At 39.2% G+C, this 16,728-nt stretch overlaps 2 protein-coding genes across 3 annotated transcripts in view; one reads left to right on the top strand and one right to left on the bottom strand.

The window, feature by feature from the left end:
• LOC126073262 (TLC domain-containing protein 4-like) overlaps window positions 1-3,693 on the top strand; it is a 96,031-nt gene extending 92,338 nt beyond the window's left edge. For both annotated transcript variants that reach the window (XM_049879728.1, XM_049879729.1), the window contains one exon: window positions 3,200-3,693. In XM_049879728.1, coding sequence (XP_049735685.1) covers window positions 3,200-3,515 — 316 coding nt within the window. In that variant the 3' untranslated portion in view covers window positions 3,516-3,693. The remainder of the gene's footprint in view (window positions 1-3,199) is intronic.
• The window catches only part of ALG14 (ALG14 UDP-N-acetylglucosaminyltransferase subunit), a 925,968-nt gene that overhangs the window by 383,721 nt on the left and 525,519 nt on the right, over window positions 1-16,728 (bottom strand). The window lies entirely within an intron of this gene.

Below are 16,728 nucleotides of genomic sequence, written 5' to 3'. Positions count from 1 at the left end.
GTTAATTTTTGTGTAAGATGTAAGCTACTGCCTTTATTCATTTTTGTTGTTGTTCTTTTTATTTTGCATATGGACATCTGTCTTAGTCATCTAGTGCTGCTATAACAAAAATACCACAAGTTGATGGCTTTAACAGAAAGAAATTTATTTTCTCACATTCTAGTAGGCTAGAAATTCAAATTCAGGACGTCACCTCCAGGCGAAGGCTTTCTCTCTCTGTCTGCTCTGGAGGAAGGTCCTTCTCATCAATCTTCCCCTGGACTAGAAGCTTCTCTGTGCAGGAACCCTGGGTCCAAAGGACAGAATCTTCTCCCAACACTGCTTACTTGGTGGTATGAGATCCCCTGGTCTCTCTGCTCACTTCTCTCTTTTATATCTCAAAAGAGATTACCTTAAGACACTATCTAATCTTGTAGATCTCATCAATATAACTGCCACTCATCCATCTTATTAACATCTGAGTGATAGGATTTACAACACATAGGAAAATCACATCAGATGACAAAATGGTAGAGAATCATACAATACTGGGAATCATGACTTAGCCAAGTAGACAGATATTTTGGGGGTATACAATTCAATCTATGACATTCCACCATTTTGGCCCCCCAAGATAAATGTCCTTGCCACATGTAAAGTACATTTACCCCATCGTATCATAGCAAGAATCTTAAATCAACTCCAAGTCCAAAATCCAAAAATTCCTCTTTGTGAAATCTAGAATACCAGTCATCAGCTTCCAAAGTACTGTTGCAGAACAGACACGAGCTAGACATTTCCATTACCAACGGGAGAACTTGCTGGGAAAAAAGTGGTAACAGACACAAAGTAAGTCAGCAGAATACATTACATTAGCCTGTGAGACTTGAAAATAATCCTCTGTTCTCTGAGACCATTGACACAATGGCTTTGCCCTTCAGACTCTATGTATTGGCCACACTCTCTGGATTCTGAGTGGCGGTCCACCAAGATGGCACCTCTGCTCCCTCAGCTTTGGGCACACCATTATCCTGGTCCACCTGAGAGAAACTACATCCTTAGAATCACCAGAGGCCATGGCTACACCCTTTGAAACCCCATAGGTCGAGGCCATACCTTTTGAGACTGAGGCAGCTCAGCTTCCTGTGTTCCTTTTCTCTTCAGCTTCTGCTTCCTGGTTTCTTGGCCTCTCAGCTCCTCATCTGCCCTGCTAGAGCAAGTGTTCCAAAGCTCTGTAGCTCCACCAATAATGCCTAGAGGCACCCCGTTCCGCTCATAAACATCAACCAGAAGACACTCAGCTCTCTTGCTCCATGTGTAGGCAAGCCGAGCTCCACCAATAGGTGTTCAGAGGCACCCCACTCAGCCAGGAAGCCTCCTGTGCACAGGCACTCTGGTCTCTTTTGCTTTGTGAGTCAGCTCCAGTGCTCTCTGGTGCTGGACTCCTAATTAGGCTGCTGTCAGTTCTCTGCCACTTCTCTCCTGCTGTGGGTCCTCTGTCACTGCTGCTTCTCTGCTGCTGCCAGTCCTCTATCCATTTACAGTTGTAAAACCGCTTCCACATTTTAGGTATCTGTTAAAGCAGCATCCTACTCCTGGTACCAAATTCTGTCTTAGTTATGTAGTACTGCTGTAACAGAAATACCACAGTTGGATGGCTTTAGTAGAGAGAAATTTATTTTCTCACAGTCTAGTAGACTACAAACCCAAATTCAGGGCATCAGCTCCAGGGGAAGGCTTTCTCTTACGTCAACTCTAGAGGAAGGTCCTTTTCATCAATCTTCCCCTGGATCAGGAGCTTCTCTGCGCAGGAACCTTGGGTCCAAAGGACGCACACTGCTTCCAGCACTGCTTTCTTGGTGGAATGCGGTCCCCTTGTTTCTCTGCTCACTTCTCTATTTTATATCTCAAAGAGAGATTCCCTTAAGACACTATCTAATTTTGTAGATCTCATCAATATAACTGCCACTAATCTATCTCATTAATATCATATTGACAGGATTTACCACACATAGGGAAATCGCATCAGATGACAAAATGGTAGACAATCATACAATACTGGGCATCATGACCTGGCCAAGTTAATATATTTTGGGAGGACACAATTCAATCTATGACAACATCCAATTTCTCCAGCACTGTTTATTGTAAAGACTATTTATTAGACTGATCTTTCTCAATTGAATTCCATTTACACCTTTGTCAAAAATCAGTTGAATATATTTGTGTGGGTCTATTTCTAGACTCTCTGCTCAGTTCCACTGATCTATTTTTTTCCCAGTAATATGATGTCTTGAATAAAATAGCTTTATAGTAGATCTTGAAAGTGTGTAGAACTTTGTTCTTTTCCTGTATTATGTTGGCTATTCTGGGTTCTTTGCCTTTCCATGTAAATTTAGAATCAGTTTTTTAAATATATGTTTAAAAAAAGGGAGCCCTGGTGTCGCAGTGGTTAAGAGCTACAGCTGAGAATCCACCATCAGGTCCTAGGAAACACTGTGGGGTAGTTCTACTCTATCCTATAGGGTCGCTATGAGTCAGAATTGTCTCAATGGCAACGGATTTGGATTTGATGTTAAAAAAAATATCGCTGGGATTTTGTTTGGGATTGCGTTGAATCTATAGATCTAGTTGAAGAGAATTCACATTTTAACAATATTGACTTTTCTAGCCCCTGAATACAAGTATCTGTCCATATATTTAGACTTTCTTTGATTTTTAATCAGTGTTTATAGTGTTTAATAATTTATTAAATTTATACCTGAGTAGTTTATTTTTTGATGCTATTTTAAATGATATTTTTCTTAATTTCGTCTTCCAAGTGCTCACTCCTTGTAGATAAGAAAACAACTGACTTTTCTATATTGACCTCATATCTTGCGACCTCGCTGTACTTGCTATTAGTTCCAGGATATTACATTTATTTATTTATTTATTTATGTAGATTCTTTCTGATTTTCTACATAGACAGTTATGTCATCTGCAAATATAGATGGTTTCATTTCTTTCTTTTCAATCTATATACATGTTATTTCTTTTTCTTTTCTTATTGCACTCACTAGGACTTCCACTACAGTACTGAATAGAATTAATGAGACAGGACACCCTTGCCGTGTTTCTGATCATAGGGGGATGTTCACTGAATTTTAAAAACTAAAATTGAAATGGTTAACCTTCAGAGATACAGAATAAATATGATGTTTCTTTAATTTTTTTCCAGATGGTTCCTTAAAACTCTGGGATATTCTAAGTCTTCTGAAGCTTACATCATCAGTGGAGTATTCATGACAGTGATGTTTTTAATCGTGCGGATTGCTGCGATACCTCCTTTTTATTACTGCATATATAGTATGTATGGAACAGATGCCTACTTCGGGCTTGGATTGCTAATCCAGTGTTCCTGGATTGGTAGTTTTGTTGTTTTAGATGTAATGAATGTCATACGGATGATCAGAATTCTAAGAGAGTGGGTGCATCTAAGTCAAGACACTTTGTCTCATCAGACAAGAGTAAGCAACCAGAAGTCCTCCTCCTAATAGAGAGTTTGATTAAAAAGTGGGACATTGAGAAGCAAACTTCATTACAACAGCATTTATATCTGCTGATTGATGAATTCTTGGCATGTTCTTGTGTTTATTAATAATCAGTGTTGTTCAGGGTTTCAGTGTCTTTTTTTTCAACTTTAGAAAAGAAAAACTAAAATTTAGTTTTTAAGCCAAGATTTCTTTTCTGCTCTTCTGCATTTTAAGGTTTAAATTAAAATTTATAAATATAGTGGTGGGTCTTTTCAGAAACCTGTTTAACTTGCATTGGTATTTTTCTCTGTGAAAAGATGACTGTGATAATCCAGTGCACTTGGTTTTATGTCATTAATTCTGTCGAAAGAATGGGATCTGCTTTTAAATCTATAAATAGCTCTCAACATTTTGTTGTACTGCACTCGTTTCTTACCATGACTGTCAATACCCATGTAGGGTTTGATTTCTAAGTTGCTGAAATGTTATTTTTCTCGGCTGTTAGAATTGATGTTTTTTTCATTTCAGATATGCAATCATCTATTAATGAGGACGTATTTTACTCATTTTGGAAATATTTCTTTGCTTATCCACGGAAAACACTGCCTGCATTTTAAGTTTTTTTTTTTCTTATTTCTGTTTTCAGCATTTTGTAGTAAGGCTTAAGATAGGCCCTATAAATCTCCTTAAAAAGCGAACAACTTCTCAAAGTGCATGCTAGTATATCACTTTATCTATGAAAATTATTTTGCAGTCAATCCTGTCTTTTCAGAGATTCCATATTCATCAATTCACCTATTTGCTGAAATGTGTTTGTAATCCCAAAATCACAGTGCTTTGGTAGTGCAGTTAATGCACTTGGGTGCTAACTGAAAGGTTGGCAGTTCAGGTCCACCCAGAGGTGCCTCAGTAGAAATTCTTGGCTGTCTACTTCCAAAAAATCAGCCATTGAAATCCCTGTGGAGCACAGTTCTACTCTGACACATCTAGGGTTTGTTGCCATCAGGTGCCATCCACAGCAACTGATTTTTTTTTTTTAACTCCAAAATCAATACTTGTCATGCTTTCATAGTTATTCACAGACATGCACAGAGTGGCAAAAATATTGAACTGCCTAATATGCACATCCCCAGCTGAGGGCTCTGCGTTCTTGTTTCAGTTCTCACAGAATAAACAAGTGTTCTTTTTCACAGTATTTTGCCATATTTTTGCATCTTTGTGTTTTTCTTGTTGATTTTGCTGTTTAAAATGGCCCCTAAGCATAGAGCTGAAATGCTGTCCAGTGTTCCTAAACCCAGGAAGGCTGTGATGTGCCTTAAGGATAAAATAAATGTGTTAGATAAGTTTCATATCGGAATGAGTGCTTTTGGTTATGAGCTATATGTTAATGAATCAACAATATATGTTAAAGTGTCTTTAAGCAGAAGCACACATAAAACAAGATTATGCGTTTATAAGCTGAGACACTGTCATGACCAGAGGCTTGCAGGACACTAACCCTGTATTCCTCTAGGAGCAGTGATTCAGTATTTGCTAATTCACTGTTTGCAGTGACTTCACAGAATATAACTGTTGTGAATAATGAGAATTGGCTGCATTTCTATTTATAAAATCTCCCTATTTCCGAACCCAACATCATTGGTACGAAAGTCTTAGGCAATAAGGATTTCTCATGCTCCTAAGGTAGGCCTCCTCTTGATGAGACCAAACCTACAAAACTATCAGTATTTGTGTTTTACTCAGTTTACACCCACATTGGCTTAATCAGCATTTTTAATGCTGTGAATCTCTATCTTTCCTAGAGGCCAGGAAAAAAATTTAAGCTAATTTAATCACAAGTGTTCTGATTATCAATATTATTGTCTTATGTAAAGTAAATGCCTAGTGACTCTTTTTTGCTTTGTTTTTTGTGTGAGTATATTTGCTTTCGCTTTGGTTCTTGCAATCCAAATACAGAATCATATATTTAGCTATTATTGCCTTTATTTATTTTTCTCAAGAACTTGACTTTAATAATTATCCTTACCTAAGAAAAAAAAGAATTAATTCAACTGTGGTGAACACTTGAACTTAATTGAACTCACAACCAAAGATCTAATCCATTCAGTTTCTCAGTTGGAAGGAGAATGTTTAACTCACTTTCATGTTCATGTTATGATGAGGAAGGGAGGCTGCCTGAATATGATCAAGACTTTTGATTTGATTTGATTTTCCAGTGCAGATAGAGCTCAGAACATTTAAAGAAAAGAATTGAAATCTCAGTCTAACTAAATTGTCAAGTGTGATTGATTGGCTTATACAGGTACACTCTTTTTTGAAAGACTTAAAGTAACGTGAAATATAGTCAATTGTTCTTTAAGTTGCTAATATTACATCAATAATTTATCGCTAAATGTAGTGCCTTCCACATCATAGGCACTTAAGTGTGCATTGGTTTGTTGTAGGGGGTAAGAAAGCAAGTGATTTCACCTTGTTCTTGCTCTTTTGCAAGAGTAATGGCTTTTTAAAGGGAAATTATTTATATTATACTATTTTGGAAATTCAGTCCTTCAGAAAGAAATAAAAGAATAAATATTTTTGACTCTTGGTGTTTCTATAGTTCTGAAAACATATTTTAAACTCACCATCAAAAGATAATGTAAATCTATAATATTGGATCTACATATAGCAGTTTTAGTTTTTATAGTTGCTGTGTCATGTTTAAAACTTTGTTTTCACTTTCATTGATATTACCTTTCATTGGGATAGTTGCTCACAAAATAAGTGCGTTTAGAATATCAAAGTTGAGAACTAATATTTGTTATCCTCTTAGCCAACAAGCCTTTTTTTATGCTGGCTACATGACATCTAATTCAACATCCAGATTCAACACCCAGAAGTTGATTCTACACAGTTCTTTATAGCCGCAGACATGAAATGGAAAAGATACTACAAACTGCAGTGCTATTTGAAGTCAGATCTTTACAGGGGCTATGCACTTTGCTTTTCTCTGATTGTATCCACCTATTGAAGGTACAAATAGTTGGTGAAAGAACATATCACTTCTTAAATGATGAACTTCTTATTTATTAAAGGACAACCTAGTGCTAGACATTTTAGTATTTTGACTACATGAATTAATTTAAATGATTCTATTTGGCGTTGTGATACTCAACAACTTTGTTAAAATATTTATAGAAAATAAAAGCAAATTGGTATAAAGGTTTAAGCAACTGTTTTTGTGGAAAAAGATTAGTGACAACCTTTCATTATAAAGATGTTCTATGAATGTGCAGTATTCTAGAAAATAAAAATTCCTCGGAAACTTTAAAAATGTATGAAAATCAGCTGAGTAGCATGTAAGATCATAGATTCTGAATTAAATATTTTATTTGGGAGAATTTAAAATTACGTGCTTGAGTTCATAAACATTCCATTTTTGTATCTAAAATCTTTTTGATAAGGATTATTTGAATTTATTTAAACTAAAAATGGAGTTACAAATGAGTGCAAAAAAATGAATTCCTGCTTAAATTATGCTTCAATACCTGGTAGTAAGTTGAAATTGAATTTTATTATTTCATGGACAAGTCTTGTGTTAACAGAAATAATAGTTAGGTTTTACCATCCCTAAAGGTCACTTTGATACACTCTTTGATACTGGGATGACCCAATAACTTTAAGGTCTAGTTGTAAAAACCAACTAGTTTATAGGTATTTGAGTCAAATTCTTTTCTAAATTTTAATAATCCACTTGAGTTAAATCAAATGTTTGCTCAACTCTTTGTTTTTAAATTGCGCTCTGAGGTGCACTGGGCATTTGGAGACCAGTTCTTCACGGATGAGAGAGTCAGATTTCCTGTTCTCGTGCATGGAGAAACATGTTCTCATGGAGACAGAGGGGCAGGTATGGCTGTAATATGCAGGTTTCTTCTGTTTTGTTTGTAAGGGAGATAAACATGTTCCAAAAGACTCTATTAAATAAATGTTCGAAGAAATTTCAGTTTCTAGGTTGCCCTTAACTCCAAATATATAAATATGCATATGCCTTTGAATGGTTTAAGTGGTTTAGTCTGTTGGATGAAATTGACAAGTCCAAGCAATTGTTGGCATCATTTATTATAATTCATGGGGGACTATGTATTTTTGTGTGTTCTGAATACTGAAGAAGCAAACTGGTGTAGTGTCATCAGAAGAGTGGCACAGTATTTCCCACAGGTATGGGCCAGCACAGCAGTGAGACCCCCCTGTGTCAAGAGACCCTGGACACACACACCTCCCCAGCCTTAAACACAGTGGGTTGATGACAAACACATTAAAGCAACTGAAGTGAGTTCTGACGCAAAATACACACGATGTACGCAAGACCCACCAAAAGCCGGCCAGACCTGGAGTTGAAGGCCTCGCCATGACTGCTTTTCCCTTTAAATCCTCCCTGGACCTAGGAAGTTTTCTATGTGAATCCTTTCAGCCCTTGCATCCCTTCAACAACACCCCAAGGACTTTACCAGCACCCCCTCCCTCACACCAACACCTTTCTCTGTCAACTTTTGAGACCCCCATACACTTGTATGCTTCCCAATCTATTGTGACAAATTTAAAAGTTTACAGTTATGTTCCTTCATTGGAAAAAAGCATTGCAGTACGTTTAAATAGAGATCAAACAAACTTCTTTTATTAGGAGGCTAGGGGAAGCCAGCATTTAGTCACTAATACCTGTTTATAATGTGAGGCAAACCTAATCATAATATTATGGTTTTATGGAAAAACATTTGTAAAGCGTATGTGCAACTGGGGCAATGGGTTGGCCTGCCACGTGGGAGGGCAGTCAGTGAGACAAGTGGGAATGTAGAAAAAGGCAGTATTCAGAAATCTAGATCCTAGGCAGGTGCTAGCAGGTCCTAGAGTGGGCGGCCTGGGGTGGCAGACTCTCTTGACTTTGGCAAGTCAGAGATGAAAGCCACTTGCGGTATCACAGTGGCTGACTGTGATCCCTGATCTCAGCCAGGCCTCTTCATCTCACAGCCCAACACTAAGGCCCAGAGATGTTGGTTTGCCAAGGTCACAGAACTGGTTATCACTAGCTCACAGTCTAGAACCCACTGCTCCCTCACCTATATGTCACTTCCTGGTACTTCTTCATCGACTTCCATGAATAGAGCCTCTGCCAGGTACTTGAAGGACAAGTGAGCGCCCCTCTGTACCCATTATTCCCCCTTAGCTTCTTTCCTTTGCTCAGCTCCTTGGTCAATCCTGACTAAAACTGGAAGTGCTTCACCAGTCAGAGCCTCACCACTTGTAGCATATGGAACTGCTGGCCCTGAAAAAAAGGGCGGAAGGAAAACCCTGGTGGTGTAGTGGTTCAGAGCTATGGCTGCTAACCAAAAGTTCAGAAGTTAGAATTCATCAGACATTCCTTTGTTTTTGGTGGTGCAAACGGTTAAGCACTCTATTGCTAACCAAAACATTGGCGGCTCAAACCCACCCAGCCACTCAAAGGGCTGGCGATCTTCTTCCTTAGAGGTTACACCAAGAAAACCCCATAAGGGCAGTTCTAGTTTGTCACGTGAGGCTGCTGTGAGAAGAAATTGACTCCATGGCACCTAATAGCAACTGGGGTGATTATAACTGCCAGGCTCCAGAATTCTTCCCTGGGGCCTAATGGCTGCAAGGGAACAAAAAGACGGATGTAGAGAATTCTGAAACAGGCCAAGTCCTGATTTTATAACAACAACAACCAAAAATTATCGTACGCTCGTGCCTACAGTGTAACTGACATTTATAAAAATATATATACTATTTATGTAAGTGGCTCATTTAAATTCCAACATTGGTCATTAGAAGGTCTTTAATTTGCTTCAAAATGGAGAAACAACAGCACCGAAATGTAAGATGTTACTGCTCTGCATGTGGTCAGAGTCCCACACAAATTAAGTGACACAGGGAGCTGGTTAAATTATCAGAAGGCTTAAATAAATGCAATATGTTATTCATGGTTATTTCAATCCCATCAGTTGAGAATCTGATTCAAGGAAATTTTAGCTTAATTTTCCATTGTTCTGGAGATGGAAGAAAAGAACAAAGCTGTAGGGAGAAATTTAGAAGAATAAGTGATTTAAAATTTAGAAGCATGTATAAACCTACCTGATACACGATTTTAAAAACAATCATTTACTCACTGAAACAGTCACATCAGGATCTCTCTTTGGAATAAATTACAGATATTTTCTTATTCAGAGATTTTACTCATTAGAATGGCCTTCTTCCAAATTGGAGGTATTTTTACCTTTACCTAAATCGAACAAAGTTAAGGTCCATTATAACGAGGAAAAACACACAGATATACAGTAAGACCTGTGACAGCCAGAGCTCGAAGGCACTGCCCTGTTTTTCCAGGTCTCTCAAGTTTTCCACTTTTGACAGGCTGCGGTCTTACTGCTTTTCTATTCCTCTCCATTAGTGGAAAATAATTGAGTTTTCATTTCCCGACAGGTTTCTACTTACACAGGTTCCAGCTTTCGCCGGCTATATTGTATAGACATTGGCCACACTTTGAAAATGTGTTGTTGTTGTTAGGTGCCGTCGAGTTGGTTCTAACTCATAGCGACCCTAAGTACAACACAATGAAACACTGCCCAGTACTGCGCCATCCTCACAATCTCTGCCATGCAGCCACTGTGTCAGTGCATCTTGTTGAGGTTTTTCTTCCTTTTTGCTGATCCTCTACTTTATCAAGCATGATGCCCTTCTCCAGTACCGGTCTCCTGATAGCGTGTCCAAAGTACGTGAGACAAAGTCTCACCATCCTCGATTCTAAGGACATTCTGGCTTTACTTCCGAGACAGAGTTGTTCATTTTTCCGGCAGTACATTGTATATATTCGATACTCTTCACCAACATCATAATTCAAATGCATCGATTCTTCTGTCTTCCTTATTAATTGTCCAGCATTTGCACGCATATGGGGTGATTGAAAATATCATGGCTTGGGCCGGGAGCACCTGGCTCCTCAGAATGACGTATTTGCTTTTTAACTTTTTAAAAGGTCTTTTGCTGCAGATTTGCCCAATGCAGTGAGTGGTTTGATTTCCCGACTGTTGCTTCCATGGGTGTTGATTGTGGATCCAACTAAAATGAAATCCTTGACAAATTCAATTTTTTCTCCATTTATCACAATGATGTTTATTGGTCAGTCGTGAGGGTTTTTGTTTTCTTTATTTTGTGGTGTAATCCATACTCAAGGCTGTGGTCTTTCATCTTCATCAGTAAGTGCTTCAAGTCCTCTTCACTTTTAGCAAGAAAGGCTGTGTCATCTGCATATCAAGGGTTCTTAATGAATCTTCTTTCAATCATGATGCCGCGTTCTTCTTCATATAGTCGTTTCTCAGATTATTTGCTCACTATATAGACTGGATAGGTATTGTGCAGGGATACAACCGTGACACATGCCTTTCCTGACTTTAAACCATGCCATATCCCCTTGTTCAGTTGAACCACTGCCTCTTGGTCTAAGCACAGGGTCCGCTTAACCACAACTAAGTTTTCTGGAATTCTCATTCTTTGCATGGTTATCCATAATTGATAAGATCCAAACAGTTGAATGCCTTTGCATAGTCAATAAAACACAGGCAGACATCTTTCTGGTATTCTCTGCTTTCAACCAGGATCTATCTGACAACAATGATATCCCTCGTTCCATATCCTCTTCTGAATCCGGCTTGAATTTCTGGCAGCTCTCTGTTGATATACTGCTGCAGCTGATTTTGAAAGATCTTCAGCAAAATTTTACTTGCTTGTGATATTAATGAAATTGTTTGATAATTTCTGCATTCGGATGGATCACCTTTCTTGGGAACAGGCATAAATATGGATCTCTTCCCATCAGCTGGCCAGGTAGCTGTCTTTCAAATTTTGTGGCGTAGACAAGTGAGCACTTCCAGCGCTGTATCTCTTTGTTGAAACATCTCAGTTGGTATTCTGGCAATTCCTGGAGCCTTGTTTTTTGCCAATACCTTCAGTGAAAGAAAAAAAAAAATTTTTTTTTTTCAGTGCAGTTTGGACTTCTTGCTTCAGTACCATCGTTTTCGGATCATATGCTACCTCCTCTATTGGTTGAACATCGACCAATTCTTTTTTTGCTATACTGACAATGTATTCCTTCCATCTTCTTTTAATGTTTCCTGCATTGTTTAATGTTTTCCCTGTAGAATTCTTCAATATTGCAACTCAAGGCTTGAATTTTTTCTTCAGTTCTTTCAGCCTGAGAAATGCCAAGTGTGTTCTTTCCTTTTGGTTTTCTCCCTCTAGGTCTTTGCACATATGTCATTGTAATACTTTATTTTCTCTTCTCGAGGCACCCTTTGAAATCTATTCAGCTCTTTCACTTCACCATTTCTTCCTTTCACTTTAGCTGCTTGATGTTCAAGAGCAAGTTTCAGAGTCTCTTCTGACATCCATTTTGGTCTTTTCTTTCTTTCCTGTCTTTTTAATGACCTCCTGCTATCTTCAAGTATGATGTCCTTGATGTCATTCTACAACTTGTCTAGTCTTTCATCATTAGTGTTCAAACCTTCAAAATCTATTTTTCGTATGGTCTTAAATTCAGGTAGGATATACTCAAGGTCATACTTTGACTCTTGTGGGCTTGTTCTAATTTTCTTCAGTTTCAACTTGAACTTGCACATGAGTAGTTGGTGGTCTGGCCCATGGCTTTGTTCTGACTGATGATATTGAACTTGCCACAGATGTAGTCGATTTGATTCCTGTGTGTTCTCTCTGGCAAGGTCCACTTGTATAGTCGCCGTTTACGTTCGTGAAAAAAGATATTTGCAATGAAGAAGTCGTTGGTCTTGCAAAATTCTATCATGCGGTCTCTGGCACCGTTTCTTTCACCAAGGCTATATTTTCCAGCTACCAATCAGTCTTCGTTGTCTCCGACTTTTACATTCCAATCACCACTAATTATCGATGCATCCTGATTACACGTTTGATCAATTTCAGACTGCAGAAGTTGGTAATAATCTTCAGTTTCTTCATCTTTGGCCTCAGTGGTTGGTGCATAAATTTGAGTATTAGCCATATTAAATGACCTTCCTTGTAGGTGTAGGGATATCATCCTATCACTGACAGCACGTCCTTCAGAATAGATCTTGAAATGTTCATTTTGGTGATCAATGGAACATCATTCCTCTTCAAATTGTCATTCCTGGCACAGTAGACCATATGACTGTCTGTCACGGATTGAATTGTGTCCCTCCAAAAATACGTGTCAACTTGGTTAGGCCATGATTCTCAGTATTGTGTGGTTGTCCTCCATTTTGTGGTTGTAATTTTATGTTGAGAGGATTAGGCTGGGATCGTAACACCAGCCATACACAGTTCACCTTCCTGATCGAAGGTAAAGGGAGTTTCCCTGAGTTGTAGACGGTACCACCTTTTATCTTTCAAGTGATGAAAGGAAAGGGAAGCAAGCAGAGAGTTGGAGACCTCATACCACCAAGAAAGCAGCAGCAGGAGCAGAGCATATCCTTTGGACACAGGGTCCCTGTGCCTGAGAAGCTCCTCGACCACAGGAAGATTGAGGACAAAGACCTTCATCCAGAGTCGACAGAGAGAGAAAGCCTTCCCCTGGAGCTGATGCCCTGAATTTGGACTTGTAACCTACCAGACTGTGAGAAAATAAATTTCTCTTTGTTAAAGTCATCCACTTGTGGTATTTCTGTTATGGCAGCACTGGATAACTCTCTGATTCAAGATGGCCAGTACCAGTCCATTTCAGCTCATAATGCCTAGGATATCGATGCTTATATGTTCCATTTCATTTTTGATGATTACCAATTTTCCTAGATTCATACTTTGTACATTCCACGTTCTGATTAGTAATGGATGTTTGCAACTGTTTCTTGTCATTTTGAGTCGTGCCACATCAGCTTGACTCCATCGACGTCATTAAGGTCAATTCTACTTTGAGGAGGCAGCTTTTCCCCAGTTGTATCTTCAGTTCCTTCCAACCTGAAGGACTCATTTCCCAGCATATAGCAGTGTCCTGCTATTCCTATGGTTTTCACTGGCTAATTCTTTTCACAATTGACTGCCAGGGCTTTCTTCCCATTCTGTCTTAGCCTGGAAGCTTAGCTGAAACCTCTCTGTCATGACTGGCCCTGCTGGTATGTGAATACCAGTGGCATGGCTTCCGGTATCACAGCAACACTCAAGACCCCAAACTGACGTGTTGATAAAGAGGCCTGGTGGTTCAGTGGTTAAACACTTGGCAGCTAACTCAAAGTTCAGTGGTTCAAACCCACCACCTGCCCTGTGGGCGACGATGTGCCGGTCTATTTCTGTAAAGATTTACTTCCCTGGAAACCCTATGGGGCAGTTCTACGCTGTGCTGTAGGTTTGCTATAAGTCAGAATCAACTCGACAGTAATGGGTTTGGTGTTGGGTTTTTTATACGTGTGGATAAAATCCCATTTGGGAATGGGTTTTCTTTGTTAATGAGGCAGTATTAGTGTAGGGTGTGTTTTATATCAATCTCTTTTGAGATGTCTCATAGCAACCAACTCCAGGGCAGTGGGTTTGGTTTTTGTTTTGCTTACTTTTGAGATATAGAAGAGCAGATTAAGCAAGCAAGGAGGTGAGCACAAATGGAGGGGAAGATGCATGCCATATGATTGCCAAGCACCTTTTTGTAGAGTTGACGGTGAGACAGAGCCTTCCCCTTGAGCCTGCACCCTGACTTCGTCCTTCTAGCCTCTGAAATTGTGAAAATAAATTTCTGTTATTATAGACGCCCATGTGGTATTATTGTTATAAAAAAAAATAGCAGCACTAAATAACTAAGACAGAGTGCCATGGGACTCAGTTCTTAGACTGCTTCTATTTTCTGCCTACACTTGATCCATGGGAGACCTCAACCCGTTTCTTGTTTTAAGTGATATGGGGTTGCCATGAGTCGGAGTCTACTCTATGACAACAGATTTGGTTTTTGGGTTTCATTGTTGCTAGCTGTAATTGAGTAAACCTCTGACTGATGGTGATCCCATGTGTTACAGAGTAGAACTGCTCCATAGGATTTTCTTGGCTATAATATTTTTTCTTTTATTTTTTATTGTACTTTAGATGAAGGTTTACAGAACAAACTAGTTTCTCATTAAACAGTTAGTACACACATTGTTTTATGACACTCTTTAACAACTGCACGACATAGTAACACTCTCCCTTCTCGACCTAGGTTTCTCTACTACCAGCTTTCCTGTTCCCTCCTGCCTTCTAGGCCTTGCCCCTTTAGTCTTGGAGTTGGTGTGCCCTTTTATTCTTGTTGGTTTTATGAGCCTGTCTAATCTTTGGCTGAAGGGTGAACCTCAGGAATGACTTCATTACTGAGCTAAAAGAGTGTCTGGTGGCATACTCAGGACCTCTCCAGTCTCTGCCAGACCAGTAAATCTTATGCTTTTTTTGTGAGTTAGAATTTTGTTCTACATTTTCCTCTAGCCCTATCTGGGACCCTGTATTATGATCCCTGTCAGAGCAGTCGGTGGTGGTAGCCAGGCACCATCTAGTTGTGCTGGACCCAGTCTGGAGGACGCCATGGTACGTGTGGTCTATTAGTACTTTGGACTAATCTTTCCATTGTATCTTTAGTTTTCTTTATTCTCCCTTGCTCCTGAAAGTGTGAGACCAGTGTTGTATCTTAGATGGCTGCTCACAAGCTTTTAAAACCCCAGACACTATTCACGAAAGTAGTAAAATGTTTTCCTTATAAATTTATGCTAAATGAGCTAGATGTTCCCCTAGACCATGGTCCCAATAGCCCTCAGCCCAGCAATTCAGTTCCTCATGGAGTTTGGATGTATCTATGGAGCTTCCACGACCTTGCCTTGTACAAGTTGTGCTGGCTTCCCCAGTATTGTGCACCCTCTTACCCTTCACCAAAGCTACCACTTATCTGTTGTCTATTTTGTGTTTTTCCATCCCCACCCCTTGCCTCCTTCATAACCATGAAAGATTTTTCTTTTTGTGTGTAAACTGCTTCATGAGTTTTGACAGTAGTGGTCTCATACAATATTTGTCGTTTTGTGATTGGCTGATTTCACTCAGCATTATTTGTCTATAATTTTTACCAGGCCTTTCTTCCATGGAGCCGCTGGGTGGATTCGAACCAAAAATCTTTAGATTAGCAGCCAATTGCCAACTGCTTGTGCCATCCAAGTTCCTTGTTTTAATACTCAGCTAAACACAGAGTATTCCAAAATTTTTATTCCAGATCAGACTTCTATTCTGAACTCCAAAATCATATGTTCAACTGAATATACAACATCTTCACTTACCTGTTAACACACTTCTCATGCTTAGCCCACCTGCTTCGTTGTATAATCATCCCCTTCTCAGTAAGTGGCAACTCAATTTTTCTGGTAGCTCGGCCTGAGAAACTGAGAGTCATCCTCCAATCCTCTTTTTTCTCACACCCCACATCTTGTCTGTCAGCAAATCCTAGTACCTCTAATTCTGCCTTCAAAATATATCCAGAACCCAACCGCTTCCCATCACATCCACTGCTGCTATCCTGGTCCAAGCTACACTGATGTCTCAGTTAGATTACTGCACTAGCTTCTCAGTTTGTTTCCCTGCTTCTGTCCTTGCTCCTATTAGTTTATTCCATAGCCAAACCAATCCTAATAAAATTCACATCAGGTTATGTCAATCCTCTACCAAAAATATTCCAATGGCTCCCATTTTAGTCAAGGAGAAAAATCTAAGCCTAAAAATGGACCTCAAGGCCTTATAAGGTCTGAGTTCAACACCCTCAGCCCTTACCTTTATGGCCTCATATCTTACTTAACTCTCCCTCCTTACTTTGCCTTGGCCACACTGACTTCCTAGTTATTTCTCAAACACGGTAGGCACAGCCTAACCTCAGGCACTTCTTTGCAGTTACTACTTCCTTTGCCAAGAATTCTCTTTCCCCAGATGACTTTATACTTCATCTCCCTCAGGTCTTTGTTCAAAGGTCACTTTCTCTGACCACTCTACCTGAAATTGTAATCTTCCTCCTATTTCTAATACTCCCTAGTCCCCTTTTTTGATTTATGTCTCAGCATTATCACTACCACATTACATATTTTACTTTTTTTGTTGTTTATTGTCAGTTCACCTCACCCTGTGCTCCCATTAGAATGTAGTCATAATGAGGGCAGGGATTTTTTTGGATTTTCTTGGTATGCTTTATCCAGTACTATATCCCTAGCCCCCAGTA

This window comes from Elephas maximus, chromosome 3 (genome assembly GCF_024166365.1).
Source record: "Elephas maximus indicus isolate mEleMax1 chromosome 3, mEleMax1 primary haplotype, whole genome shotgun sequence".
In the NCBI taxonomy this organism is placed as follows: domain Eukaryota; kingdom Metazoa; phylum Chordata; class Mammalia; order Proboscidea; family Elephantidae; genus Elephas; species Elephas maximus.
The sequence above is the reverse complement of the archived record's forward strand: the minus strand, read 5'-3'. Positions and strand labels throughout refer to the sequence as shown.